Source organism: Andrena cerasifolii, chromosome 9, assembly GCF_050908995.1.
Source record: "Andrena cerasifolii isolate SP2316 chromosome 9, iyAndCera1_principal, whole genome shotgun sequence".
NCBI classification, from domain to species: Eukaryota; Metazoa; Arthropoda; class Insecta; order Hymenoptera; family Andrenidae; genus Andrena; species Andrena cerasifolii.
In genome coordinates, this window is record NC_135126.1 from 7,340,175 (window position 1) to 7,366,013 (window position 25,839).

The following is a 25,839-nucleotide window of genomic DNA, read 5'->3' on the forward strand; positions in this document are numbered from 1 at the left end:
CCTTTATGCAGATTAGATCGCGCTTGGTCTTCGCCGTGTAGCTCTGTTGCTTCCCTCGATCCACAGAAGCTTCCCCTTGAACGGCGGAAAGTTTCCGCAGGCTGGTAGGGAACGTTTCGACGGGGAAATGGGGAAAAGAAAGGTTGCGAATGGCTGGCGGGACGAGCGAGTAGATAAAGGCGAGAATATTCCAAGGGTTTGGAGCGCGGAGGGTTGAATAAAGATCTGCGCGCACAGTTCCGCGACGGTTCGACGCCGTCAGTGGTAAAACTGAGTTACTGCCACTGAAACAAAGAGACCGTTGGGCACTGACGCCGCTGAAAAAACCTTCGCGGAGCTGAAAGCCGTGCGCGAGAAATGCCGAAAGCGAGAGCGCAGAGAGGCTTGCAGATATCGTGCGAGGGCGGAAATGCGCGCGAGTGCGATACCTTGGAAAGTGGCTGAAGGGTGGAGAACGTCGTTAGTGAAATAGAGGTTGTTGACGAAGGCGTGGTAGCTCGGCCTGCCATAGAGGGAGCGTATGTCCGCCCACCATAAGCTACGGGACCTCAAATCGTGAAAGCCCCTGCCTGGAAAAGTCATTGGCCGATGGCTTCGTCCGTTCCCCAGGGTGAGAACTCCACGGGTCATCGACATCTTTCGGGGGATCACGTGCGGAAGGCCGTTCGTCGACGCCGCTGTTCGCGCCTCGACACCGTCTTCCGCTGCTGGCCTTCCACCCCCGCCGCGCGGCGCTGATCGCGCTCGGGCGAGGGGGTAGGTCTCGTGAAATTTCGAGTTTACGAGCTTGTGCGCCAGAGAGCATGGGCGCGCGCGGTGAATGCATTATCGTTACTCCCTCTTCGCTTCGCCCTTTTCGCGTTCATTCGCGCCACGAGCGCGTGGAAGGGTGCGATGAAATTCTACCGAGAACGCCCCTGGAACGCTCAAAAGCGCCACTCGTCAAACTCGCCGAGCGAGAACGACCGTGGGATTACGCGTGACTCTTTGCGCCGTCGTCCACGCGCCGTTAAGCGACTGCACCGATTGTTAACGACAAGTGAATCATACATACAGCACGAGTGTCGTATCGCCTGCACCAGTGACCGCGAACCCGCTACCGGGACACCTCCGTGCTAGGGAATCGTCGCGCGGAAAGTCATTGCGGATAATACGCACGGATCGAACGAGCCCTTGGGCACGGTAATAAAAAAAAGAATACAAAAAAAAATATGACAGAATAGCGAAAACAGTTCTACGGAATTCTACGGCTCGTGACACCTCCACCAGACGTTGAAAGATCGATGTTACAGGGTTCTTAGGACCTCTGTTCGAGAAAGGCTGGCGTGTTTCTACCTGAGTTCGTGTATCTGGCTACCAGGTAACCGATCACGGCGTAAAGGCAACCGTCGACGGCGATCATCAGCAGCACCAGGCCCAAGGACATCGGATCTCCAGGACTGGATTCCTCCCACATTGCTGCCCATGTCAGGCCGGTGCCCTGCACCTCCTTCCTGGCTGCGTACAAGCAGCCGTAACAGAAGCCCGTCGACATGCTCAGGCACTGAAAGTTTCGATTCGCCTAGCTCGGTAACGAATTCAGGGGAACTCAGAGGAAACAGACAGGGGCGATAAATCGTCGCGCTTTCGTGGAATAAGTAGCGCATCAGCGTGGTTCTTTATAGGAGTGTCTTTTATCATGGCCGTGCAGTTTAAGGAAACGAATCGCTCGAATGCGTTATTTATCGCGGGGGAGCGCTCTTGGAACACTAGATAGCGTATAACTTACGATGAGGAGCTTATACCCGAGACCTATAACGGCCTCCATAGCAATGACAATGACGTACGGCATGAATGTCAGCAAAAACATCACCACGGTGGTGATCGCGGCCAGGCTCGCCGAGCTGCACACCGTCGAAATCATGTAGCTGGAAAATTTATTCGCATGCTTTCGGTTAAGGGAGCCTCCGATGGAAGAACGGCGGTCTTGACGGAGGAGGCTTACCAGAAAGTCACGATGGAGAAGGCGTAATCGATCATCATGATCAGGACCAAAGATGGGTCGGATTTCGGCAGGATCTTCCCAGCTAGGAGTACCAGGGCGATGCAGAACATGACGATTAATAGTTCCAAAAACGTGGTGATGAACCAGGCCATGGTGTTCCTCCAGGGCTTCAAACCCATCACGCTCATTACCTGCAGACAGAGGGGATTTGAAAAACTTCCATGTTAGTACTTAATAGACAGCGCGATGATCATTTCCCTACCATCGCGTTGTGGGACTCCCTTTCCCAAACGATGTGCCTGACGGCTGATCCGACGCACATCATCAGCGCGAAGAAGAAGCAGACTTGGATACCCTGGGACTCGTACAGAGTCGTTTGGAAGCTGAAATTTTATTAACTATTCTTTAGTTCCGTGTAACTTGGCTTGTAGAAGAGAGCGGGGCTCGATCTAGGGAGTACAAGCAGGGCAACTGCCCAGAGCGATGAATTTTGAGGGGAAATTGGTAGGGGAGGAAAATTAAAATCAATAAAATCCACTGAAAAAGTACAACTTTTTGAAGAAGCGTTAAAAGGTAAATAATACATGTTTGAATTTAGTATCAAAGTTATAAATTGTTTTTTAATCACCCATATTTAGGTAATTACTATTGTACTAGGGATACCTGTATTAAAGATGTTTATAAAAGGCTTTTGTATTAAACAAATACCTACAAAAAAATTCCCTCGCTGTCAAAAATTATATTTTAAAATAATTAGTTATAATTAAATACAATAAAGAGCGGTAAAAATCATTTTTTCCCAGAGCGACGGAAGAGCTACCTAGACCAGACCCCGGAAGAGAGAAGTACATAGAGATCACACTCACGGAACATCCTTCCAACAAGGATACGGCATCTGTTGCGTTATGGTCTTCCAGTTCTGCTGCCTCTGACTCTTGGTCCTCACGATCGCGCGGTCGATGGAGTCCTGAAGCTGCACGAAGCCTCTCAGGTACCTGAGGTGCTCGATGAAGCTGCTCTCAGGACCAGGTACCCAGAACTGATTCTTCAGCCTCTTCGTGGACTGCACGTAATCAACGTCCATCCGGATCTTGTACACCACGTTGTCAGGCAGCTCTTCTGCGGATCTTTTGGAGATCCCGGAGTGCCCGTCCGAAAAGACAACGCCGGCTAGGAATTGCCGCGTCTCCATCAGGACGCGAGCCTCCGCCTCCATTTCCTCCTCGGTTGGGAATCCTTTTATCCGATCCACGAGCACGCACTCCAATAAATCATTCAGCATGCCCACCATCGCGATCAGACGCTTCGACCTTTTCAGTCGCCACGAGACCTCGCTCAGATTCATATCCGAGAAATCGCCTGGAATGGAGCAACGCGTTTAGAGCGCTGCCTTCGCGGCGAGCAATCTTATCAAACGGCTCGGAATAATCCCTTGATACGCGGATCTCTATCATAGTAATGCTTCATGGGGGCGACTCACCACCTTGGAAATTGCCACCGCCGAAAGACTGGATCGCGATCTTTATCACGTCCGAGGACATCATGTCTTGCAGCTCCTTCAGGCTGTCGCCCATCTCGGATAGGTTCGCCAAAGACGTGAGGGACTTCTCGAAACTGTCCATCAGTACCCCGAAGCTCTCCATCTCCGCGAACGTTCTGTTGGCTAGCGTCATCACCCCATTTATCGCCGCTGTATTCGGCGCGTAAAGGATCCGACCGCGTATCAACGGCTTCACGTAGGACCATATGATCTTCCCGCCTCCCATGGCGACTACGCCTTTGTAAGTGTCCCTGCAGAAATCAGCTGGGAGGGAAAGAGAGATTTAGATAGAATTCGACGAAGCGAAACGATTGATTGATTGGTTCGTACTGGGCAACGAGTCGAGTTCCGCTTTGTCGAACTCCTTGCTATTGTCCTCCAGCTTGGAGATGATTCTGTACAAATCACCGTTGTCCGAGACCATCGCCTGGCCGCACAGCATTTCACTGGAGTCTTGAAGGAACCTCGAGGCTACGAATGTTTGAATATTTATTAATTATTCACACTGTCCCGACTCGGTTTGAATATTTTTCGCAACTCACTGGACACCGTTTGGTCCGCCTCTTCTGTATCCACATTCGATTCCAGGGCCTCTGCTGCTGGCATATTCGAGGAAAGTTTGTCTTTGAAGAATGGCAACAGCTCTGCGGCCACCCCCAGATTATCCAGTACCATCTTCCCTTCGGTTTCTGTTAAATTCGCGTTGGCCAGTATGCTCTTCACATTCGCGCTCATCAGCTAATGCAACAGGTTTTAAATTCAATTCGACTGTGGGCGTATAACTCGCGCGTTCCTAGCACGACCTACTCACAGTTTTAAAGATGTAATCGAAATTCAAGTTCTTGATCAGCGTTATCGTCACGTTCTGGGTCTGCGAGTCCTCGAATTGGCAAATGGCAGCGCTGACTTCCTCGGCGGTGATGCTGCCGTTGTTAAAACTCAGCATGTCGCCGAGCTTCTTCGGCGAGCAAATGGTCTCCTTCAGGCTCAACGCTTTCCTTTCCTTCATGAAGATGGAAATCATGTCTATCTTCGCCTGGCTTAACATCACAACGGCATCGTTCGCGATGCCGACCTTCTCCGTCAAGTACGTGCTCACCACGTCCCAATTATCGAACATGTCTCCGATAACGTCTAGAACCAAAAGAAAAACCCCATTCGATCACGAGCAGAAATGCCACGGCGGTCGCTCCAGATGAAAGTCAACTAGTCAAACCCTACATTTCATATCGAGCAGCCCTAAGTTTTTAAAGATGTCCATCGACTCCAGCGCGTCGACTATACTGTACACATCGTCCAATACACTTTGGTCCTTCATGAACGGCTTGGCGTCCTCCACGATTTCCTTTATCCTGCAAGATTAAACCGCCCGAGCGAGTAAATCGATGGATCCTCGCCCCGGAATCCCGTCCGTCCGACGGAACGTATCCTTACCCGTCGAAAAGCTTGTCCACCGTCTTATCCTTGAGGATATTAACCACTCCGTCGACGATATCGGGCGCGCCGAGTACATTCGAGACGTCCTGGAAGTCTATTTTACTGGCGACGTCGAGCAGATCGCGGCTCTCCCCGATAACGACGGACAAGTGCCCCAGGATCTCTCTCAGCCACGTTAAGTCCCACGCGGCGTCCATCCGCCAGCGCTTCAGCTCGCGATCTATAAGATCCAGATCGAGGCTGCGCGACAGCCGATCGGCGATATCGACGAGGGTGCGGCGGCCGGGCGCCGCCTTGGGATCGTAACGGAACACCATGCCCGCCCTCCTCGAGCTTAGACGCCCGTATAAAACCGTCGCGTTCCTGCACTCCGGCTTCGTCCGGCACAGGGAGCCATTCCTCTCGTTCAGCACCGCGTTCACGTTAATCATCGCACCTGGCAAGAACGCCTCCATGTCGGCCGCGTCTGACGACCTCACCACCTCGCTGACCAACTTCCAGATCGGGACGTGCTCCTCGGCCATTCGGGTCAGCGAACCAATGTTTTTGTGACTCCTGGCCGTGTCCAGGATGAACACGTTCTTCTGCAGGGTGTCCAGCACGCCGAGCACCAGGAACACGTACCTTCAACGGAATTCGCTCTTGCTACGTCGCCTTTGCTCTATTACATCGTGGGAGGGAGGGAGCTTGGGGAGACTCGCCACGAATCGCTTTCATATTCTTGCGGGGTTGGTGGAACAAGTATTACGAGGGTGTGGGGGTCGGTGGAGGATAGATTGCTGGTCCAGTGGATTGTGGGGAGCCTCGAGGGTTGGGCGTGCGAAGGTGAAGGTGAGTTCTTGACAAGTAGCTCTCACTTCTTCCACCCACTGTACTTTAATTAACTTTAGCAAACGGACGAAATAATAATCTCGCGATCGCTCTGAGTAAAGTGCTTACAATCCTGGTCTGGAGAAGGCAGGTTCTCCAAGGAATTTGCGATAGCATTCGGCAGTCCTGTTGCTGTATGACTCGTTCTGGTAATCGATTATGATATCGACGACGTAATGGAGAGTGCCCTCCAGGACCGCGACAAACTCGCCTCTGCTCCGATTAACGTTCAGAGCCTTGTAATTCTTCACCTGCAACGAGGAAAGTTACGTAGGGACACGGAACGGGTGGCCGGCGAGGCGCGACCGACGGCGTTGCTCACCATGCCGGCGGTTTCGTTCCACCGAAAATCGCGCATCAGAATGTCATGAATTTCCGACACGTTCAATCGATTCAGCTGGCACAGGAGTTTCGAGTAGAGCTGATGGTTCGCCAGCTGTGAATTGAGAAGTTGGAGGAGGAACGTGGAGCACCACGAGCAGCCTCTGCAAGCAAATTTCCTGGTAATAAGCAAGCGCGCCGCGCAATAAACAAATTCCGCGAGCGCGTGGCTCCCCCCGCAACTTACTCGGTGTTCGCGGAGGAATTTAGAATGTCCTTTACGACCGTCGATATCTTTTTCACCAGCGAATGAGCGAGAGCCCTGGAGTTCTGGAACAATCTCTGTCGTTAAGCTCTAATAAAACGCCCCGCCGTTCTCTGAGAGAAATTTCAAAGGTCCTACCTCCTTCCTGTACTCGGCTAGAAAGTCTTTGAAGGTTCCTTCCTTAAACGACGTCCACCACGTCGGTATTTTAGGCACCCTGAACCCTTCCGACGCGACTCGAATTATCGTCGATTGGATGTGCTCCATTCTATCCGCCAGATAACTTTCGTTGAACGCTCTGGAATGGTTCGCTCGGGTCTCCTGCAAAGGAACGTGAGCGCTGCAACTGCCAACGGTGACGTATCCCGCTGTTGTTCTAATTCATCGTGCAGTTACCTCGTACTTGGCGTCAAGCGGCAATATATCGATCAGTGTCAGCTGTCTGTCGGCCAGCACGAACTTCTGGCAGAAGTTGGCGACGCTAGACAAGAGGACTTTCTTCCTCACGAAACTGGGCACGATCAAATATTTGTCGATGTCGCAGGGGTGTGCTCTGCCGGTGGAGAGCATCCCCACGAAATCGTTCAATCTGTCGGTCCTGACGAATGTGTCGACAGCGCTGACCACCACGTTCGGCATGTCCTCTATCAGAGTCAGTACCGGCTTCACCTTCGAGCTCTCGTAGATGATCCTGAGCTTCTGCCACACGTCCCCGCCGGCCAGGAAGTCCGTCGTGCTGTCCAGAAGCTGGCATATCCGGACCAAGCTGGTGAAAGAATCCGGCGCACCGAATGCCTCGTCTAATTTATTCCTCCCAGCCATTGCAGAGCGGTGCGCCCAGATTCGCATGCTTCCGCGAATCAGGGACAGGGTGTCGTTGGACAGGCTGCTCCAGGTCGTCGAATTGAAAATCTTCGACACCACCACCAAGTCTGGCGCGTTCGACGTGACGTTCAACGCTGCGTCTACGAGTTTGCTGAAGGACGCACTCAGGAGCGTCAGTTTCGTTAGAGCCGACCTTTGGCCGGTCACAGCGAGCTGTCGAGGATTTATTCGATATAGGGGGATGAAGGTAATTCAAATATCAAGGAACACTTTTACTCACGTAATATTCCTCGCTGGTGACCGTCTTCAGCAGCTGGTGAGGATCGAAGGAGCAGACTTCTTTTATAAATCGAGTTCTGTTTGGGGTGTCCCAGAAGCTGGAATTAAAGTAGAAATTACACATGGTCCTTCTCACATCCTTGTGCGAGAGGAAAACCCCATGCGGAGGATTGATCGAGCTCAGGCTAGCCACTAAGGCGATCGTTTCCTCGGGATGAGTGTCGAGGATCTTCAACAGCTGACGCGCATCACCGCTGTCGACTAGGTCCCAGATGTCCACGCGATTCCCATGAACGTTCACTTTCTCCAGGGCGTTGGAAATGTGTATGAAAGCTTCGGACACACCCTCCACGATGAATCTGTAGCTCGTCCATTCATAGTGCTGTTTTAATTCCTGGAAAAGGAGCGCGGACACCTGTTACCCTCAGCTCCTCGCTCTAAGATCGATGAATGTAGGAATAACTTCAAGTTCCTGTGAATAGCGCCGTTCACCTTGTAAGGAGGTCCTCTGTCAGGGTCCTCCATAGTGTCCCGTAGCTTCCGAAGGAGATTCAGCAGGTACCTCCTCGAAAATGGCGCCTCGATCGTCACGTCCTCCTCCGTCACGCGGCTGACAAGCTTCGCGAAGTCGTACGCGTCACCGATCACCGTCATCAAATAAGATCGATACCCGTACACCGGCTTCCTCCAGATCGTCGTCTCGGCCATGTACAGGTCGGTGTAGGCGTTGAAGTTGTCGGGATCGAGATCGCAGGTGAAGTTCTTCAGGATCCTGTACTCGTCGACGGTTAGACCCACGACGGACGAGGACCACCACTCGAAGAGTTGCGAGCAGGAGATGTCAGTGTCGTTCTCCAAAGACTCAACGATACGTTTGTCAGCTTCTGGGTCGGCTAGCCCGTTCGCCAAGGTGGCCAGAATGTAATGGAGCTGATTATAGAAGATCGACACGGGAGTTCTCTCGCTGAATCCCAGGATGGACAGCCAATTAATCTTGATGGCCCCCGAAGATTCGTTGGACAAAGTCGCTGCAATCAGAGCACGACTTTCGACGATCTCTGCTAACCATAAAGCTTACGGTAAAATTTATTCACTGCTCACCATCGCGTAGGACGTCAGTGGCAACTTTTATCGACTTGTGAACAACGTGCGAGATGAATTTCGTCAGAACAAAGATACGATCGTCGATGAACACGTCTGACCGCCATATTCCGCTGGCCGTGAGATTACTTTTAAAGGCGGACACTGTCTTGTCCAGTTCCAAATCGACGTAATCAAGGATGCCCCTAAATTACAGATACCCGATGATTCGTTCATTTATTCCACATACACGCTGTACCATTCCCATTTGATTATCCGCGGCCCCACCTTGCGTCATTCTTCACGTCCGGCCACCTCTCGTTGAAGATGCTCCTCACCTCCGGCACAAGGGACTCCAAGTGCTCCCAGAAACTAGGTTGCTCCAGCAGGGCGACTTCTTTCGCGTCGTTTATCAGATCGTCGAGCTTCCCGACCAACCGACGGAACTTGGTGTAACCCAGGGTCCAATTAAGGGGCGGCAGTTGGCCTTCGCCGTTCTGAAACTGATGTTCGCCCCGTCGAGTTACGATGCCCTCTCTGAGGAGGGGCGAAGAGCCACTTACCATCCTGCTCGCGCTCGTCAACACCGGTTGCTCCTTCCATTCACGGATAAACAAAGCTGGATTGCAAGAGATCCTTTCCATCTCCCGTACGATTTCGCGAGTGCCGTTCCGCAATTCCATCGCGGATCCGGCGCTCTCCTTTTCCACGCAGGGCCATTGTTCCTCGCGCGATTTGTAATCGTCCAGGACAGAAATCTAGCGAACGTTGCACGAGACGATGAAGGTAAAGGGGACGCGTCATACTTTCGAATAGCCGGAGAACTCGGCGCGAGATTTCTCCGGGGAACGTACCAGGTGGATCGGCTTCATGGTGATGATATCGACTACATCGAGGATCAAGGGGGACAGATTCCTTAGGACAGCGCTCAGGAAGATCTCCGTCTGCGGCATGTCCTTCACCACCTCGGGCAGCTTCGCCACATGGTCGTTCTTCTGAATCTGATCGACGATCCTCTCGATATTGTCTAAAACGACCGACGTCGCCCAGCCAATCGCGTACATCTTCCCCCAGCCGCTCTTCTCCTGGATATTGAACAGAGGGCTCTCCATCAAGCTGAACAACTTGCAGATCGCACCTACGCTGCAGAAGGATGAAACGTGTCACCAGTGCGCGTCTATCGTTCGCCAAAACGATAGAATCAGAGTAGGAGAGAAAATTCCGCTCGTTACTAGCTTACCTGATCTCGAAGGCGTCCTTCGCGGTGATCTTACCGGTCCACGACACTTTAAACTGCATCTTCAGCTTCTCCAAATTAACCAGATCGTGGTCGGCCACCTCCTGGTGGACCAAAGTGTCGATGTACCGATAAATTTCGATCAGTCTACCATTCAGGTCCGTCCAGTTGAAGCTCCTGGCCCGAAGGAGCTGCCGAACCATCACCGTCTTCATGTTTAATTCCAGCTCGTCCTGGGCGGACGTCGAGAGGCGGCAGACCAGTGCTTTCAGCGCTGTCTCGTTCGAGCCCTTTGGAAAATTTAATAAAGCCGGGGGACTCGGCTCGGTGCAGTAGGTCCTGGTGAAATTGTCGTATTCTAAGAGCCTCAGAACCTAAGTGACAGAAGGCAGTTCGTTGAGCCTAGAACGAACCGAGTCACTGGTAACCGTGTACCAATTATAAATCCGTTTACCACCGACCTTATCTCTGTCTATCGTGGTCAAGTAGAACGACTCGACCAGCTCCGACCTGTGTTGCCTGACTTCGTCGATCCAGCTGGTTGGGGCCTTCTGTAAATCCAGCAGGATCCTCTCGGCGATCAGGTCCAGGCTCTTTAAGTCAGGCTCGATCACGGTGTAAACCAAACCGCAACAACCGACCATTTTCGCGGCGCTCAAATGCATTCCCAGTCTAACGAGCACGGCAGAAGGCAACGTTTTTTACGGCACGTCATTTCGCACCTTCTCTGCAAGAGTTACGTAAAGTAGGCTGGGTAAACACTCACACGTTCAGTCTAGCTTGAGGTCTGGTCTCTTCGAAAACTTCCCTCCACTTGTCATCGAAATTGAACACAGACCAGTCGGGTTCAGACGGTCTTGATGAACTCAAAAACGACACCAACCCTTTTACATCCCTTACAACCGACGTCAAGTTCGTTCTTTCGACGCTCACTGACTGCTTCAGTACCATGCAGACTGTGACCCACAGCGTTTCCTTTACCTGTTAAAGTTACACTTCGAAAATATCAGAATACGTATTATAAGCAGGGGTTGAATGAATCTGTTAACTTACAGAAGTAAAAGTTATCTATCGAACTTCTAATTTTTAAATAATTTTTTTCTGCTTTAAGTTAACTTTGTACATTAACACTTTAACTCTGTTGCACGAGGTTGTTTTAACAGTTATTTTATGCTCGATTAATACAAATTCTGGAGGATCGTATGCTTCTGAACATTTTCTTAATTAGTATTCTTTGAAGAATTGTAAGTTTGAAAGCAGAATAAATATAAAAGAAAAGGAACATCGTGATTTCAATTATTTTTTCAACCTCAGATGTATCTACCCCACAACATTCTCAGCAAATCTGCTTGTCGCAACTTCGTTTCTTTTCAAAGCAGAATAAATGTCCCCAGAACTTCTTCTACCTTCAAGAAAATAAGAGTCTCTTATTTAGAAAAAAAACGTATGGAATGAAAGCTTCAATTAAACCACTGCATTTTATAACAGTTCTCTTGAAGCAGAGAAGATAATAGTGAGAAAATTGCAGTTACTCAAAGTGAATTGAAAAAGATTTAACAGTAATTTCGTTCGACCCCTGATCACACATATACGTTTATGAATGGAAGTAGAGTCCGATGCTTACGATCTGCTGGAAATTCCTGAGTTCCAAGGTTTCGTATACGTCGACCATGAACTTTTTCCCGGGATCGCTGCAGAGCACCTCCCTGACGTGCTTCGATTCGTGCGTGTCCGCCGGGAAGCCGAAGACCTCGTTCAGAGTGTCCTCCCGGCAGAAGAACTCCTCCGGCGACGTGTCGTTCGCTTCCTTCACGAATTTCTGGAAAACGCGCGAGAGATTGCCTGACTGTTATACGCGCCAGCAATAAAGTTAATCAGTTTCGAGAGTCATTAACCTCCGCGAATGGCAATCTCGAGAACGATCCAACCACCGTCCGATAAACGTTTGGGTCGACGTTCGTTAGCAAATTTTGCACCGTGTCCCTGTGACTAATGGAAACGTTATAGATTCGGTGCAGAAGTTCATCGTGAATAATAGCCCCGTGGTACACCGTCCTCACGAGATTCTGAGTGAATGCCAGAGCGTAGCTCAAAGTAGCCAGAATGTTTTCCGACAAGAAGTTCTTCAGCGCATCAAAAATTTCGTCCGACCTGTACAAAACCAGCGATCAATTGCTACGCATCTATCGCCGAGACTCGAGCGCTCTAAGCCGGCAAACTCACAGCTGAATCTCGTCCTTGTGACGGAACAAGATCCTCCTGACCAGCTGCGCTCCGTTGTGCAGAATCGCGACGATCAGATCCATGATTTTAGTGAGGTTCTCGCTGTCTTCGGCGCTCGTGAACAGAGACCGGGCAGCGCCCTTCAACCGATCTACCATATTAAAGAAATCACCGCCAGCTTCGAGGCTTCGATTCTCCCCCATTCCTTTCACCAGTTCCAGCAGTTTCTGCAAGTTCGCGAACGCCTGGCGCGCCGATTTCCAATCGCGCTCCGCGGAGAACACAGGCTCCAACACCGCCAGTGCTTTGTTCACGCTGCAAATACATTTAAACACGATCCACGTACCGTGGGAGGGTTCATTGATGAGGGGAACCTGATTGCGCAACGAATAGTTATCGAGGCAGGCACTCACAACGTGAGATCGATCTCCTTGAAGGTGACGTTCTTGAAAGCCATTATCATCTTGGGCAGCCACTGGCGTATCCTTAAATACTCCGGTACGGCCTTCTTCACCGTCCGCAGGTCCAAGATCGTCTCGACCGCGCGTCTCAGATCCTCGAAGAAATCGTAGTCGCGGAACTTCGCCATCACGCGGTCCACCCTCTCCAGCAACCCCGAGAAGTCCAGGTGCTTGGACAGAGTCTCGAGGATGTTAGGGATCATGTCCGAGTGAATGCCGCAGAGGATCTCGGAGACCTCGGCGAAGTCTTCCTCCCTCGGGAGAATCAAGTACTTCTTCAGGCTCTCCGGCGAGCAAATCACACCGTTGATGTTGGACGTGCCGAACGCCTCGATGAGCTGAAGCGTGCCGGGCAGAGATTAGAGACAGTGGTGTACAGAAGGATTTATATGAGAAGCTACTAACGTATAGCAGCTTTATGGACGACGCGAACAGTTCGTCGATCAGTCCCTTCCTGGCGTGCGGCATCTGCTGTCTTAGGAGCTCCTTGATCTCCTCGTGGTTGTTGAACAGATCGCCCAATCGTATGCCGCGATCTAAGCACCAAGGAATTCCACGTGAATTCGCGATCGTAAACGAAGGGTCGAGAAGCATTCGCACGCGTACCGAATAGCGCCTTGATTTCGGGTCTGGTGAGTATCTGCGCCATGGATTTTAGAAGCTGAATGCTCTTCGGCAACGTTCTCACAGCGGAGAGGATCGTTCGGTTGCCGAGCATCGGCTGCAGCTCCGACACCAGTGGACCTAGGCTGTGGCGAGGAGCATTTGCAACCGTGCTTTTATTAATAAAACTGTACACGTCTACGTGGACGAATGTGTACGCTAGGAATACATGCGAGGTGAAACTGAAAATATTCCGTAGCGTAGAGTGAAATTATGGAAATGGAGAGAAAGCGTTTTGCTGGTAGAGAAACATTTCTCGTACTAACGTGGCATTGCTATAAGAAGGAACCTCCTGGTATTCGGCGAGGGGGTCGCAGGGGTTGCCGAGGCTGCAGATGAAACTCTGAACGAATGGAAGCAGACCATTCTGCGGCATCGACCTCGCAGGAAATTGGCAAGTTGGGTAGTACTTGGGGTCCACGTTGTCGCGGATCGTGTAGAGGATCATGAACACGACCACCGGCCATACGAACACCAGAGCCAATATCCCCTAAACAGCGAAATTTGTTGGCTAGCTTTTAGCGAGCCTCGGGCAGCCCGAAAGTGTAACTTCGAATCCCCAAAGAACCGAGTGTCATCTGAATGAACGCAATTACCGGCTGACGCTTCCGAACGATGTAATTCTTCCACAGCAGAAGTCCAATCTGGTCGACCCTCATCTTCGCGAAGGTGGCTTTGAATCTGCAAAATTCAATTTACGAGCGCTCTTTACAAACCGCCACGACTCCAATCTATCTGCATCGGAGGTGCGACAGGGAGTTCTTCGATCCCGGGAGGAAACCGAGTCCCAGGAAAGGGAGAGTAAGATTCGATAAAAAGTTCCTGGGCTTCTGGTCGGCGTATGGGGGCAAGGAGTTACTCGCGCGCCGCGCTGGAGATTCCAAATCCGCGGAGCCTCCTACAGGTCGCTTCATCCCCCTTAGAAAGTTACTGGAACCCCGAGAAACTCTGGGAGGAGTAAGCTGAACGGGGCGGGGGAGAGAATCACGCTGTTCGTCGCAACAAGACGAGTCAGAAAAACTCCACTCTGTCTTTATGGGAACCGCCAGGGAAAGCAGCGTGTCCGAGTCTCGATTCCTTTTGTCTGGCGACGAAATGGATGCAGCCAAGGTCCATCGATTAATTTCACCTGATCGCTCGACCCTCCAAAACTCTCCACGCGGATCCAGAGTGGATCCGGGGCACCCGGGGATCCATAAATCACGATCGAACGGTCAAGCTACTCGCTGGCAGACCGCGGAGGACAGACGCAAATATTTGAAGAGCGTAACAAGCGTGTCTATCGATACAACAGCAACCGGAAGCGCGGCTCACGCTGTCGCGTGCTGCGCCTGGATCGGGAACGGGAACAATGAACCACCGGCGGATTGCTTTTTCGTATAAGGGCGAGGTGGATGGCTGGGCAGGCTCGCGTTTTATTTGCCAGGGGAAACGGAGCGGCCTGACGGTAAGTCCACGAACAGTGTATAATTCTGGTCGCGGCAGATTAAAACGGGAATGCGCGCGACTAACAAGGGGAGGACACCATGTGGTAGACACCGATTTTGATGAGCATTGGCACGATGGATCTATGTCGAAAATAAGTAAATAGGTGTCCAAGCGTTTCTGCCAATGGGACTTAAAGGGAGGTTCCGCTTTAAAAGTCGATTTTTTTTATTTCATTTTTCGAATGTTCAACCTTTTAGGAATGCGAGTTTAAAAGGATTTGTTGAAATTCGTAAAATTCCCGAAGTTATAGGCATTTGAGTAGCGGCAAATGCATGGGTAATACCCGGACACTCGGCGCTCACGTAAAACTTTAAACGCGTTTTTCTCGAAACTGTCTTCTCAAAACGGTGGGACCTGTATCTCCAAAAGTTATTATCCGATTGGACTGAAACGTTTCTTACTTTGAAGAATGTACTTCTGACTAGGAGGGAAACCAGAAAAAAATACAAAAAATTGAAAATTTATAATTTTCAAAGGCGTTGAAAGGACGAAGAATATAGGGGAAAGTGATTTCCAACTTCAAGTGTCGTTATTTTCTTAAAAAATTTCGTTTTTGTATTTTTTTTCTGGTTTCTTTCCTAGCCAGAAGTATATTCTTCAAAATAAAAAAAGTTTCAGTCGAATCGGATAATAACTTTTGGGAATACAGCTCCCACCGATTTGAATGATTTTTTTTGACGCCATGACTTTAACGACTCCCCAGTGCCGTCTGTAATGATTAATTATAAAACAAAAAATATATTTCTATAATTTAAGATATCCTTAATACAACCCAAAACGTCCCATTAAATTATATATAGTAGTTTTCCTTTAATTAATTCCTAAAGATCAGCTATTTTTATGGGCTCTGGACCGGAACCTCCCCTTAATAATAGAGATATTTACATGGAAATTATTAAAAAATTTATAGTGTTTTATAGGGTTTTAATGGGTAAAAATCTCACACTACGCTGACGCCCCCTGGGGGATTCCTCGCTGAAGGAGTCGGGGTGCCTTTCGAAGATTTCCCCAAGTTAAAAAAAATTTATAAAGTTTTTTTAACGACATCTTTAAAAGGCACCCCTATGTCTCCAGAAGCGAATCTCCCGCGGGCGCCAGGGTAGTGTGGGATTTTTACCCACTAAAACCCCACGGCCACTATGAAATTTTTAATAATTTCCATGTAAATATCTCTATTATTAATGCCTATTGGCTAAAACGCTCGGACACCTGTTTACTTATTTTCTACATAGATCCATCGTGCCAAGGCTCATCAAATTCGATGCCTATCACATGGTGTCCTCCCCTTACAAATACTCAGGCTTTCCGTGTTCACCTTGCCTCGTTTGTTCATCATAGATGCAGCGCTATAAATGATTTATCACGGCGTTTCGAGAGCACTGCTCGCAACGACGTGGCAAAAAACTAGCTGATTTATTTATCAAGTCAGGCTCTGGCTCTCGCTGTTTCGCCTCAATTATGAAATTAAAGCGCAAACGGGGCAACGCGACCGCGTCTATTCCGTCGATTACCCGGCGACGGTGGCGAATCGCAAAATTGAAATGCATCGCGAGGCCAGGCGGCACGCCGTTGCTAATTGCTGCTGGCTGCTGAAATAATCAAGAGGCTGCGACTCGTCCCGCGGCGAGTGACAAAACTGTTAGCGCGCGTCTGTCAGGAGGTCTTTGATGGGTAGACCGAGCGAAGTCAACCGATTCCTGCGAGAGCCTCGATCAAAGCCCGGCGAACGTTTTCTGCTCAGGCCAGATGGCCTCCAAATCGACTGGCATAGAAACACGTATGCACGCGCACACGTGTGCCCAGTTCCTGCTCGTTCAATCGCATACCCGTCATTATTCGGGCACAAGATTACGAAGATGCGGAGTAATTATTGATTTGGAAACAACATCCCCGCCTCTGTCATTTGTGTAATCGCTGGGATCTGCGGATGTGTTTGCGAAAACCTTCGTGCCACCCGATCGCGGCGACGGGGACGCGGGGGGCGGAATGAAATGCCGGATAAAATTCTGGATCGAGACGCAAGCGGAATAGTACCATCCTCGGAATCAGCTGTCGCTATAACAAGGTACCACTCGAAGCAGCCAATCATTAGCCGCTAATGGAAGCTTTTCTGGCACACATAAATTTCAATTTTCAAGTTCGCAGCACGCAAGGTTTTTCCTGCATCTCCGGGAATGCAGATAATGCCACGTAAGAAAAGCCACTGGGAAGTGGCAGCAGAAGTTACGACGGTAGGCACGCTGCATCTGACGAGCAGCCTTGAACCAGCATCTAATTACCGTCATCCAGCCTCATTAATTATTGAAACCTCGGCCGCTAGGAAACACCGCTGTAAAATAAACGCTGCGCGCGAATGATGCTTTCATTCATCAATGGATCGCGCGCACTTTCACCGCGGTCATCGATTATGTCAGTCGCCGCGCCGCTGCGATCGACGTTAAATCACTGCCAAACAAATCTGGCTACTTCCTCGCCCCCTCCGATAAATCCGTGACTCGCTCGACGTTATCGCCGGGCTTTTACTATCAAAATCGAGCCGTGACTCAACGAACCGAAGAGGACACCTTTTCTTACCGCCTCGGAGGATTCGGGTTATAGTTCAAAGTCGACTGGTAGCGGACGAGACAGGCGGGAATACAGTAATTAACGCTTCTCCCGATGCCTCGGAAGCCCTGTCCGGTAATTTGCTTACAAAGTTGACCGACTCAACTGCGGATCCTCGGCGCGCGATGGATCCTGGTAGGGCTCCCATCGTTGGCAACCTGCGGCCGTAGGGCGTCCCTTTGCTGGCCGCTCAACAACAGGCGGCGATCGCGAGGAGCGAGGAGAACGATTTTCTCGGAAGCCGAAACAGATTGCAGCGGACCTGCGGCTGGTCGAGCAAGTTTCCCGACGTCATCGGCAGGGTAGACGGCCGGGAGAAGAAAAAGGGGAAGCGGAGCCCGCGATCGAGTCGGCCGCGAATGGATTGTAAACAGGAAGCCGGCGCAATGCGGGCACGAGACGCTCGCAGGGGAAAGAATGTATTCTACGCGGTCGACGCAGCGAACGCGAGGAACGTTTCTTGATCGACGCTCATCCTGAGACACTTCGCGTTGGCGTTTAATTGACCGTCGAAGGCGAGCAGTGCGCGGCAACGGAGCATCCTTGCGCCGATCCAGAGAGCGGCTGATCGATAAGCACACCGGGGACCATTTCGCTTGCCCAAGCAATCGCGATCACTTACTTGTCTCCGCTCGCTGAATTCCGCGACGAATCGCCGATGATCGATGGATCGGCTTTCGCCTTGTCGGCGAACAAAGCCTGAGTGTAATATCACTCGGGCCTCATCGAGGTGACTGGTCGCGAACTTCGCGGAGCCGCGGCCACTGATGGGAACGTTTCGTTGCACCAATCCCGATTGCGATAAATCTCACTGTTCACCTCGGCTGGGTCACTTTGAATAGTTGCATCCAGGAGTACGGAGTCGCGGGGACGGCTTGCCGAAGCCAGCTGGGGCTTGATGAGATCCTCCTGTTTTTTTTTTTTAACAAGCGTTCCGGTAAAGGGCTGCTTCCTCGAGGCGCGTCCCAGGGAATAGCAGGAGAAAGGGGGCCCGCTGTGCTCCACCAGGGCCCACCACCCAGGTTTCCTCGCCTCTCGATCTTCCTCGTCGCTGCTTTTCGTCCCGCGGCTGAGGAACAACACCGGCTCACGTTTTATGCACACTTGGACGACGGTCGGAGGCCGACTGTTGCCACCACCGGGATCCACGACCACGTGGACCTTAGCAGTGCTTCAACATCAGCTCGTGAATATGTATTTATAGGCTCGTACACAACCGCGCGGCTACCGCGTCCCTCGGGCCGATAATTCAATTCCCTTCCTTTTGCCCGGGATGCTAAATCCTGGATGCCTGGGATTTATCGCGGCCAACCCTTTTTCCGCCTCCCTTCGCCTCGACTTCTTGGATCCTCTGCTATTCGCGGAGCGATTGATACTCGGGCGAGTACATTTCTGGGATTTTAGGGGGGTCGGGATCGAGGACTGGGGAGCTCCGGGTGGCGAAGAGTGTTTGGAAGCTTGAAGATTGAAGTTAATATTATTAAAGAGAGAAAATGGGGACCAAGGTCCGCCGCGGGTGTAGCGACACTTTCGAAGGATCCTCGGTGGAAATCGGGATGTTTTGACAGGCAGAAGTAACGCGTAGCTTGGCGGGCCTTCAAGGTGAAAGGTAGAAGTTCGAAGAACCCAGGAATTAGCATCTTGACGCATGCATACATTCTCACGATTTGTAATTTAAATGGCTTTATGCCCAACCACCGAACTTACGTAACGATCTCCAAAGGTTTCCAATTATCTTTGTCTCATCGTCCCGAGGAACTTAATTCGTGCACCGAAGTCTCTCCTCCGCTTGCAACTACACAGCTCGCTGAATAGGTCGTGGAACAGATGCAGATAACTAGACGCTCTTTATCGTTAGATTCGCTATAAATTATTATATTTATACACAGAGAGGCCGTTAACGACGCTCGAAACTCCGGTTTGTTGTTTAGCAAATAGGCGCGATCGCGACTTGAGACAAGGGGGTCGAACGACTGACCCCTCGCACCATTGAAATGTTGTGAGAAACCAATCGTCCACGACTTGTTGCCGTTGGCAATTCCTCGGGCGCATTATTCGAGCCTATCAGCGCCGATTGATCGTGTCACGATCGCTCGGGATATTAATTACAGATCAACAAACACGTAATTACGAAATTATCGTGTAAATTCCAATCGGGCAATAAATAATAAGCTACTGAGATTTTTCCTACGGTCCGGGTTAGATTTGAATTTCAAAAACTCTCGTCACTAGCCGCCTGATCTTCTCTCCCAGTTTCCATCACGAGCAGAGGTCCTTCGGCGGAATATTCTCTCCTTATCTTGCCGCAGTGGCTGTTATCACTCGGAGACAGCGTCCCAGACACACTGGCGTCTATTGTACCGCACGTGGCAGAAAGAAGGGACCCGTCTTCGTTAACAGCAGCCACAAATGAACAAGCTCGCCCGACCAGTTCCACGAACCAATTGAGCAAGCCACTTCTTTCAACAGAAGCTCATCTTTCTCGGCAGAATTCGCCAAGAAGACAGTGCGAGCTCGCGTTAAAGCGATCTAACGTTCAAAAAATCGCCACCAACTATAAAATCTCTCCCCATCGCAGTGCTTCAGACGTCGCTGACACTCTACCTGACTCGAGCCTTTCGTCGAAGCTCTTTCCACTGTCAATTCGCTGCGGCACACGCGTCCATCTCCGGGGAACGCAAAAAAAAAAAGGAGAAAAAGGAGCGATCACTCCTGCTTGGATGCTGCCGCAGCGTGAATCGAGATAAATGGCTCCAAGCGGAGCCTGATCGTTCATAAATATTCGCGCGTCCGTGTAGCAGTTAGCTGGCCACGGAATGGGAAACAGAGTTCCCCCTAATCCTATTCCCCGAACCGCCGTCCTGTCTGCAGAAAACGCGCCCTTTTTTTCTGTCGTCTCTCCCGTAGAAACCGCAGGAGGTAATCCTATCGGCGAACGATTCCGCGTAATCGAGACCGAAACTCATAGGCGAGGGATGGTAAAAGAAATAAGGAGCCAAAAAGCGAGAACCTGTCTGACGGGCTGGCGGACGTTTCGCTTCTCCCCGACTCCTCCCGTGCCGTGGAAATCAAGAATGCTGTATGCACGCGCGTTGCATTACGCGACTCGGATGACGCGTGCGAGAAGAAACGATTGCGTCAAAACGACCGAGGATCGTGAAGAAAGGGAAAAGCGGAGAGAATCATTTCGATCGTTGTGGTAAACAGGTGTACCCACTGCTTGGAGGCAGGAAAAGCGACTCGTTCGAATAATCGCCTGCTAATTAACCGACTTTTTCGTGTGACACACGCATTTCCCACAATCACGCTGTTTACCATACAATACTTTGCGCGAACAATGAACATGTTTCGTTAGACAGATCGGTGATAGCGCGTTAATGTCTCTGGAATCGATGCTGAGGTCGCCGGTGTGCCTCTTTCGCGTCCCTGACTGGAGAAGGGTGCTCGACGGAGGTTCTGCGCTCTGTCGATTGGAGTAGGTGGTCTCCTGGATCTATTCTGTATAAGCTTCCACGGGACAAGTCCGCAGCTTTGGAGTAGCTAGAGCAGATTTTACTGCTTGTACCTCCAGTGGTCTCCTGGATGCCACAAGTCGGTTTCGCGAGCGCGGCCACCTTCGCGACAATGTCTCGGCCTGGATTTAAGGAGAGATCGTCGAAACCTCGCCCCGCCGTTGACTTTTTCAGCGCCGGGGCAAGTGCGTTGTTCCACATACGGTGCCAGACCCGAGGCCAGAGAAAATGTATTAAGTGGTGCTAAGCAGGAAAATCGCCGGAAGGTAGCAGGTATTAATTTATGCAAATTGCAGTCGAATGTGCGGCACGCGAGACAGAGAGAGGGAAAAAGAGGAGGACGAGGCGGACTGCTCTGCTCCAGCAGCAGGTTCAATGTCAGACGATTACGCGCGGAATTACGTGGAACGTTCGAAGCTGTTGTGTAGCGCCGTTTCGATTACTCCAGGCGCGATCGAAGACCATGAATCTTCCCGGTCGCCAATTAAGCCGGCGACGCCTGACACTTCCGTGCACGAGGACGAAACGTTTCGGAGCGGGGCGCGGTAAAACCATTGGCAAGCAGATTTCTCTGCCTGTGGATCGAGAGGTGCTTTGTCCCCGGCGATATCTAGAAGCTGGCCGACAGGATCCGTCGCACGTGATTCGAGCTTCTCGGAAGTGCGGGTGCTGCGCGTTGACGAGGCGAATAAAAGTACAACGGTAGTAACAAATGGAAGATGATACGAGAGAGAGGATGCTTAATCAACGCAGCGCAGTTATCTGTCCTTCCGGGAAGCATCGTGTCCGGCAAATGATACGCGCTACGCTGACAAAAGTGCAACGAGCGCGGCGGCCGCTCCGTATTGCGCAGCGAACAACAATGCATTTTTTGTGGGAAAGTTTCCTGCCTCGACTAGGAACGCGGCGAGGAGAGAGGAGCTTCCAGCAAATCGAGAGATCGAGGTGTGTAAGTGGAGTAACAGCCGGGACTAGTGAACATCTGGAAGCAACAGTTAAACATATTTTACTTTGGGACAAATACTATAAAGCGTTCAAAGATAAAGTACAGGTTGGTCGAATGTGTGGTGGTTAACCGAGTCTGGAACGAAGAATGGCGTGCAGTTGTTCAGTCCCCGGTAAGTTGCGCTCTTTGTAGCCTGGCAGCTCCTTCTCGCACCTCTCCAGCCATCCCTTCACATTCGGATAATCGTCCAGGTTCGCCGTCACCTACGAAAACAGTGAGACCAGTATATGTACCCCTGTTCGAGACTCGCTGGAGCCGGCGTGAATGGAGACTCGGACTTACGGCTCCGCTCGATGCAGTGGTAGCGATGCTGATGTCCGCGAGGGTGTAAGAGTCGCCGAGCAACCACTTCTTGCCCTCCAGGTACCTGTTCAAGGTTTCGTAGGCGTTGTTCAACGCCTTCGACTTCTCTTCGGAGATCGTGTTCACTTGGCCGAGGAATACCGGTCTCTGTGGCAAGCAAACAAGGTGGTGCAAAGATGACGGAGCAGAGGGTTAAGTTAGAGGGGCGCAATTACGAAGCAACAGTGGAAAAAGGTACGACAGGGGATGAAAAGAGGAGCATCGTGCCGATTCGTGGCCGTAAAAGCTTTACGGCTGGCACTTGATTTCGAAATAAAACCTTTCCATCCGGTTTACACGGAAGCAGCCTCGAACCCCCCAGAAGGGAGGGAGTGGACAGGGGTTGTTTAAAAATTTCACGACGCCCGGCCACTTTCCCCGTAAAATTAGTTCGAGCCAGGCTGTTACTTATAAGTGTAGCTACACGTACAGGTCGGGGAACAGGTCCTTGGTAGTTGGCCCATCACGGGCAAAAATGCGCAGTTAACCGACTTTATTGGGCGCCGTAAAAGGTACATAGGATGCCCGAGAACTTCCTGCCGGGCATCGCATAATGCCCCAGCGCGTACATACCCGCGGAAAGGCGAATCGCATTAACCTCCTTTCGCGCCACTTAATCGGCCGCCGGAATGGACGCGCTTTTGTGAGAATCCCATTAACAGGGATTCGCGGAGCAAGCGGCCAAGGGTCGCGGTCAACAATTACTAGAAAGGTACGTCACTTTCGGTGGACCTTGATACTGATTAGCAAGGATCATTTCTAGGGGCCTTGTAACGTCTGTCCTTGACAAGTACGTGCACCCTTAAGGGCGTCTCTACATTTTCTGCGTTTCTACCTTGGTTATTGCTGCACGAGCATCGACTAATCATCCACGATCACTTACGAAGGCATTCTTCATAGCGCCGAAATATTCGCCCGTGTCGAAGTAGAGGTATTGGTTGACGAGGGCGCGTTTCTTCGCATCCTTAGGGTACAAGCTGTCGTCTTTGGCGTACTTGTCCGCCAGATAGCATATAATGGCGTGGCTGCGGAGAGCGATAGAGCAATCAGCATCGTAAGAAAAATTATGCGCGGATATTTACGAAAGTGCAAAGTAGCATCGGTTACCTGTCAGTGAGTATGAAGCCGTTATCGTCGATCGTTGGAATCGTGTGCTGGGGATTCAACTAACAGAGAAACGGGAAAGTTAGAAACGAATGCAGCACAGTGGATCGTATAGCATCGAACTGAACGAACAGAACTCCCTTACCTTTACGAACTCATCGCTCAGCTGTTCCTGCTTCGCCAGATCGACCTCTCGGACTTCCAAGTCCAGCCCAATCGCGTGTGCCGCTAAAAGAACAGCTCGGCACGGCGGGCTGACTTCTTGGGCGTATAGCACGATCTTCGGCATCTTGTCTTGGCGAACGTCTGGCAACATTAGTAATAGTTTGAGATTAACTATCAGTACAGTTTTGACCGACTGCGATCGATTTTAGAGGCGAGAGATCTAAGCGGCTTGCCTCTGCTCTCTTAATTGCGAGAATGAGTGAGGACGGTGAAACATAAATTACGGTGACACCTTACCCATTCTTACAATACTTGAAAATGTGTAGAATGGATTAAAATTGAAATAACACAATGAAATTGAGAAAAAAACACAAAACTGAGAAATTATGAAATTTTAGTGTTTTCACACAATTGTCTCTAGCTTTGATATTTATCCATACATATTCTTCAGTAGCAGCTTGTTTTCTTCGTAAAAGTGCATACTCAACGTAAGAAATGAGAAACTGGGCCCATTGTTGCGATTTCGATTTTTCCCAGATGATTAAATGAATTGTCGGCTTGAATGTCGCTCGAAATAAATGACCTTTTTCACATATTTCCATCGATTTCACCCGAACTACTGAACCGATTTGAAAATGTTGTGAGGTACATTTGTTGGTGATTCAATTAGCTTTAATTTGATATAATTCTCGACCAAATCGGACATTCGTAGTACGAGATATTCGCAATTAAGTGAGACTGCCTTTTTAACAGGCAGGTAAAAAGTACACCTGTCGATATCTCGAAAACGTATTCATAGAAATTTTTTTGGACCTCATTTTTGGAATCAGCGGGCGATTTTACATAAGAAAAAGAATAGTGGCTGCGCGCAAAATAGCTGTAAACTAGTGTTATCGAAAAATCGATACTTTACAAGTTACCCCCACCACCAATCCTTATTTCGATAATTATTTTTACGCAATTTTGTAGATATCAAAAAAAGATGCAATTTTTGTTTAAACTTCTTTTCGATATCTCTCACCGTTCTCGAGATATTCCACGAAAAAGAAAATCCTGAATTGTTTCAAAGGGTTATTTGACCCCCCAAAACCGCACTATGGCACCAACAAAAAATAGGTTTGTCTTACGCACGAACTACTACTCTACTTGCACATAAAGTTGCATAATTTTCTGAATTTTCGGGATGCCTAACTTCCCTTATCGGTCCCTTTCACTTACCACGCCAACTACGAAATAAATAGTGAGGACAGCGATGATAACTCTTCGAGACTGAATACCCGATCACTTGCGCAGACAGCACTGTACTGATATTCAATTTATCTAGAGTAAAAACTGTAGCGAGACTGCTTGTTATGGCAACACCGTATCAGCCACTTCATTACCGTATCAGCTCTGATCAACGCTCGGTACCACGAGTCCCAAAGTCCAATTAAAAATTACCGCGAAATAACTGACCGAATTAATCTGAAGTACTTCTGTAGAACGTCCACGGTACGTAGAACGTCCGCGCGAGAATTTTCCAATCGTAGTAGCAAACGTGTTAAACGCGAGCAATTAGAAAAGCAACGGATAAATTATTTCACTAGATCTTATGTTGCGGCCTACTCATTCATCCGGCTTCCTCCGTTCATGCGTGCGTGTATAAATGGGCACATACCTGTCGGGCACAATGCGATCGATACTGCCGAATGCTACGAATGCTCTGGTCCAATGGATTCCTCTGCGTGCCACGTCAGTCGAAGCCCACAGGGATTTTAATGCTCCGTGTTGGCCGTGTATTATCATACAACTACCAACGTGTTTGTAAATCGAGTAGCCTATAAACCGGTCGGCTCTTCTTTTTATGGGATGCACTAATACCCAGACGAAACTTTCGCAGATGATATACGCACGCGATCAGTGCCGTAGCCTGGTGTTAAAAATCCCCATAGCGCGATAGGTTATAAAGCTGACGCATCGATACCATAGACTACCTCGAAGACTTAGACGATGTTTTATTTATTATCTTTTTTATTTCCCGCCTTTATTACACCAATATAGTACACTCTCTGTAGCATTGTTGGAGCATAAAATTAGAAGAAGAAAGATAGGCAAAAAGAATAATAATGGTTACCTCGCAGTGTCGTGGAATCTGGAAAGGAAAACTCTCGAAGGGACGCCAATGTGAGGATATAGGTTGATTGTGCGGGACCAGCGGAGGATTAGGTATGTATGAGGTTAATAGTAGCCGTTTGTAGGTTTGAATGATCGTTTAAAGGCCGCTCGATTAAAATTTCATGGACCGTTTGTCAAATGACTTTTGCGCGGGAAACGTGTCGAATGTTCTACACCAATGGGCACACCTGTTGCGTCGCTCTTGCTACGGCACTACATAGAGTACGTATCGACAGGGGGTATAATTGTACGTGATTTCAGGGGCATCGCTTGCCCGCA

The 25,839-nt window shown here is 50.0% G+C and overlaps 2 protein-coding genes across 6 annotated transcripts in view; both read right to left on the reverse strand.

Moving 5' to 3' along the window:
- Positions 1-19,319, reverse strand: part of Ldd (lipid droplet defective) — a 34,574-nt gene extending 15,255 nt beyond the window's left edge. Inside the window, exons 1-36 of one of the 4 annotated variants that reach the window (XM_076820700.1) lie at positions 18,985-19,319; positions 17,900-18,346; positions 13,782-13,866; positions 13,452-13,675; positions 13,129-13,271; positions 12,928-13,058; positions 12,475-12,860; positions 12,062-12,376; positions 11,734-11,989; positions 11,463-11,657; positions 10,605-10,819; positions 10,300-10,510; positions 9,842-10,212; positions 9,456-9,744; positions 9,165-9,359; positions 8,890-9,104; positions 8,623-8,807; positions 8,014-8,549; positions 7,523-7,915; positions 6,814-7,455; positions 6,556-6,738; positions 6,400-6,482; positions 6,154-6,316; positions 5,901-6,082; positions 4,959-5,585; positions 4,746-4,876; positions 4,336-4,658; positions 4,067-4,262; positions 3,855-3,995; positions 3,465-3,788; positions 2,851-3,343; positions 2,247-2,367; positions 1,985-2,175; positions 1,769-1,907; positions 1,336-1,543; positions 429-569 (exon numbers count right to left, since the gene is read on the reverse strand). In XM_076820700.1, the coding sequence (XP_076676815.1) occupies positions 429-569; positions 1,336-1,543; positions 1,769-1,907; positions 1,985-2,175; positions 2,247-2,367; positions 2,851-3,343; positions 3,465-3,788; positions 3,855-3,995; positions 4,067-4,262; positions 4,336-4,658; positions 4,746-4,876; positions 4,959-5,585; positions 5,901-6,082; positions 6,154-6,316; positions 6,400-6,482; positions 6,556-6,738; positions 6,814-7,455; positions 7,523-7,915; positions 8,014-8,549; positions 8,623-8,807; positions 8,890-9,104; positions 9,165-9,359; positions 9,456-9,744; positions 9,842-10,212; positions 10,300-10,510; positions 10,605-10,819; positions 11,463-11,657; positions 11,734-11,989; positions 12,062-12,376; positions 12,475-12,860; positions 12,928-13,058; positions 13,129-13,271; positions 13,452-13,675; positions 13,782-13,844 (8,611 nt within the window). In that variant the 5' untranslated portion in view covers positions 13,845-13,866; positions 17,900-18,346; positions 18,985-19,319. Of the gene's footprint in view, positions 1-428; positions 570-1,335; positions 1,544-1,768; positions 1,908-1,984; positions 2,176-2,246; positions 2,368-2,850; positions 3,344-3,464; positions 3,789-3,854; positions 3,996-4,066; positions 4,263-4,335; positions 4,659-4,745; positions 4,877-4,958; positions 5,586-5,900; positions 6,083-6,153; positions 6,317-6,399; positions 6,483-6,555; positions 6,739-6,813; positions 7,456-7,522; positions 7,916-8,013; positions 8,550-8,622; positions 8,808-8,889; positions 9,105-9,164; positions 9,360-9,455; positions 9,745-9,841; positions 10,213-10,299; positions 10,511-10,604; positions 10,820-11,462; positions 11,658-11,733; positions 11,990-12,061; positions 12,377-12,474; positions 12,861-12,927; positions 13,059-13,128; positions 13,272-13,451; positions 13,676-13,781; positions 13,867-17,899; positions 18,480-18,984 lie in introns of those variants that run through there. The other 3 variants (XR_013086467.1, XM_076820701.1, XM_076820702.1) reach the window with 3 other exon arrangements.
- A 2,460-nt stretch (positions 19,320-21,779) lies between these two features.
- On the reverse strand, positions 21,780-25,223 carry LOC143373249 (glutathione S-transferase 1-1-like). 2 transcript variants are annotated; one of them, XM_076820290.1, is made up of 6 exons: positions 25,064-25,223; positions 23,387-23,547; positions 23,245-23,303; positions 23,021-23,162; positions 22,078-22,245; positions 21,780-21,998 (listed from the first exon to the last, which is right to left on the reverse strand). In XM_076820290.1, the coding sequence occupies exons 2-6, from the start codon at positions 23,528-23,530 to the stop codon at positions 21,861-21,863; spliced, it is 651 nt and encodes a 216-aa protein (XP_076676405.1). In that variant the 5' UTR covers positions 23,531-23,547; positions 25,064-25,223; the 3' UTR covers positions 21,780-21,860. The 2 variants fall into 2 exon arrangements, with proteins under 2 accessions (XP_076676405.1, XP_076676406.1); XM_076820291.1 differs by lacking the exon at positions 25,064-25,223 and adding an exon at positions 24,625-24,744.
- Between the last annotated feature and the right edge of the window lie 616 nt (positions 25,224-25,839).